Source organism: Solanum tuberosum, unplaced genomic scaffold, assembly GCF_000226075.1.
Source record: "Solanum tuberosum cultivar DM 1-3 516 R44 unplaced genomic scaffold, SolTub_3.0 scf00126, whole genome shotgun sequence".
Lineage (NCBI taxonomy): Eukaryota > Viridiplantae > Streptophyta > Magnoliopsida > Solanales > Solanaceae > Solanum > Solanum tuberosum.
Window position 1 is genome coordinate 1,531,210 of NW_006239051.1, and position 3,270 is coordinate 1,534,479.

The 3,270-nt window shown below is 30.6% G+C and overlaps 1 protein-coding gene across 1 annotated transcript; it reads left to right on the forward strand.

The window, feature by feature from the left end:
• Window positions 1-365: 365 nt before the first annotated feature.
• On the forward strand, window positions 366-3,244 carry LOC102606214 (putative glycosyltransferase 7). The gene is made up of 3 exons (XM_006350578.2): window positions 366-745; window positions 1,551-1,812; window positions 2,614-3,244. The coding sequence occupies exons 1-3, from the start codon at window positions 386-388 to the stop codon at window positions 3,225-3,227; spliced, it is 1,236 nt and encodes a 411-aa protein (XP_006350640.1). The 5' UTR covers window positions 366-385; the 3' UTR covers window positions 3,228-3,244.
• Window positions 3,245-3,270: the final 26 nt, after the last annotated feature.

A 3,270-nucleotide genomic window follows, 5' to 3' on the forward strand; every position in this document is an offset into this window, starting at 1 on the left:
TTTCAAAATTCAATGTCCAAATTCACATATATATATTGAATATTTGAACATTATATTTCGAATCAAGCCAAACAAATTGAATCAGAGTGAGTATTTGAATGACCTAATACTTTCAACAATATTTTACCATTCGGATGTATATAAGATAATACATCCAACTGTTGTTTTTCTTTTTATTACTGCTTTGATTTGCTTTATTTGAGTCGAGAGTCTTTTCAAAACAGTCCTTCTATCTTCATGAAGTAGATGTAAAATATGTGTACACACTATTTTCTTCAGACCCTCCCTTGGTGGGAGATGTATATATATAAGACATCATTTCTTCACCCCCAAGTTGACCTTTTTCAATTTCTAAGCTAGCAATAATCATACACCTTATAACTCAATGACCAAAGTTTCATCATTTTTCTCTAATGTGTTTATGTTTGTTGGTGGAACATTAGTTATAGTCTTAGCTTTGTGGTCTTTCATGAGCCCTAAGTATCCGAGTTTTTCTACCATTAATTTGGACTTCAATTTAGATCAAGAAGGATCAACAAATTTCTATGATGAACCAAATTTGAGCTACACTATAGAGAAGCCAATACAAAATTGGAACGACAAACGAAGACAATGGTTCAATCTTCATCCTTCATTTAAGCTTGAAGGCGAAAAAGAGCGCATTTTAATTGTTTCGGGTTCGCAATCCACTCCTTGTAAAAACCCCGTTGGTGATCATTTGTTGCTAAGGTTCTTCAAGAACAAGGTACATATATATATATATATATATACTCATGTTAAGATGATTAAATTTTATTCACGCATTCTATTTATTTTAGTTCAATAGCTGATAGTGATTGTTTGGTTCACAAACTAAATTATCTCAAGGTTATAATTTTAAGAGTAATTTATCCTAACAAGGTTGATGGATAAGATGGAGATGGAAGTGCAAGAGGGAGGGGGGAAGGGGGTTGAATTGAATTCTTTTTGTATTTTCTCTTTATGGAAATTGTGAGTAAGTCAATTGTTTAGCTAATGTAAGAACAATTAGATATAACTTACATAAATCAGTGTTAAGATCTTATTACATTATTTTCCTACTCTTTTTCAAATTACAAAAATTCTTTAAAAATTTATGGATTTCAAATACATCACTAGACTTCCAGATACATCACTGGACATCCGGATACATAGGTGAGGGATGTATCAGAGAGTGGATAGGACATTCGGATACATCATTGGACTTCCGGATACATCAGCAGACCAGACATCCAGATACATAGGTGAGGGATGTATCAGAGAGGGGAGGGATGTATCTAAGAGGGGGATTGTGATGTATCAACAAGAGGAGAGTAATGTATTTGAGAGGAAATTTTTGAATTTTTTTTAAATAATAGAAAATTTTAAAGATTATGATAAAATTAGATGTGTATTTAAGAAATTTTTCTAATAATTTTAGTTTAGTCCCTTTAAGGAGTTTGAAAAGGTTTAGACAATGGCATGTATATTTTCTTAGACCTTTGATGACTTCTTTTATATGGTTTTTTTAAAATTGTTAAAATTTGTGACAGGTAGATTATAGTAGAATACATGGATATGATATATTCTACAATGATGTATTATTGGAACCAAAAATGTTCTTCTTTTGGGCAAAATTGCCAGCTGTTAGAGCAGCAATGGTAGCTCATCCAGAAGCAGAATGGATTTGGTGGGTGGACTCTGATGCTGCCTTTACTGACATGGACTTCAAGTTACCTTTGAAGAAATACAAAAACCATAACTTTGTGGTTTATGGTTGGCCAAAGTTAATCTATGAGAACAAAAGTTGGACAGGTATTTTCTCCGTTTCATTTTACTTGGTCTTTATATAAAAAATAAAACATTTTTTACTTATCAATTTTAGCAAATTAAGAGAATTTTTTTTCATACTCTTGTAAGAATCGTTTAGGGCGTATTTAACTTAGTGATGAAGCTAGAAATTTTACTAAGTGGATTCGATATATAAAAAGTAAGCTCACGAAGAGGTCAAAGGAGCTCAAAATCTACTATATATACATAAAAAAATATTTTACTCATGTTTATACGGTATAATTTTCCACCGAAGGTCGTTCGGATGAACCCATTCGACTCTTGCTAGCTTAGCCCTTGGGTGTATTAGTAATTCTAACATTAATAATGTTGATATTGGTTATGTTGAGATTATTTAAATTTGACTAATACTACTACTCTATGTACGTAGTTATTTAATATTAAGAGTAGTATGATTACGGATAGTAAGAGGGAAAAAAACTCTCTTAATTTATTAAAATTGATAAGTAAAATGAATATCTATTTTTATATAAGAGTCATGTAAAATGGAACGAATAGAATAAATTGAAATGAAAGAAGTACTTCATCTTTCTCAATTTATACGACTTGCTTTTCTTTTTAGTCAACCTAAAAAAGAATTAAATATTTTATAATATTTAAGAACAAATTAACTTTAATATATCTATTTTATCCTTAATAAAATAATTTATAGTCATACTAATCAAACATAAATTTTAAAAGTATTATTTTTTTCGTAACTTCTATATCAAATCAAACTATATCACATAAATTACGACTAATTGATTGTGCTACTTTTATGGACAGGTATCAATGCTGGAGTTTTCTTGATTAGAAATTGTCAATGGTCAATGGACTTAATAGAAGCTTGGGCAAAAATGGGACCACAATCACCAGAGTACAATAAATGGGGTGAAATCTTAAGAACAACATTCAAGGACAAAAAATTTCCACAATCAGATGACCAATCAGGTCTATCATATTTACTATTAAAAGAAAAAGACAAATGGGGTGAAAAAATATACATAGAAAGTGAATATTATTTCCAAGGTTATTGGGTGGATATTATAGAAACACTTGATAATATTACAAACAAATACTTTGAAATAGAGAAAAAAATACCTATTTTAAGGAGGAGACATGCTGAGAAGGTAGTAAGTGAGATTAAGGTTTGGGAAGAGTACTTAATTAAGGATAATTATTCAATTAGGAGACCATTTGTTACACACTTTACTGGTTGTGAACCTTGTAGTGGGGATTATAATCCAATATATTCTTGGGAAACTTGTTATGATGCAATGCAAAAGGCATTAAATTTTGCAGATAATCAAGTGTTGAGGAAGTATGGTTTTCTTCATAACAATTTACTTGATTCTTCCACTGTTTTTCCTTTGCCTTTTGACTTTCCATCCAACATTTGAATTATGGCTAGTTTGAAGTGGGATGGGGTGTGTGTGTGTGGGG

Bases quoted from the DNA above. Each gene is read 5' to 3' on its own strand.
- LOC102606214 (XM_006350578.2), top strand. From the start codon at position 386: ATGACCAAAGTTTCATCATTTTTCTCTAATGTGTTTATGTTTGTTGGT. The intron at 746-1,550 runs GTACATATATAT...AATTTGTGACAG, and splicing joins TAAGGTTCTTCAAGAACAAG to GTAGATTATAGTAGAATACA. The intron at 1,813-2,613 runs GTATTTTCTCCG...TTTTATGGACAG, and splicing joins TGAGAACAAAAGTTGGACAG to GTATCAATGCTGGAGTTTTC.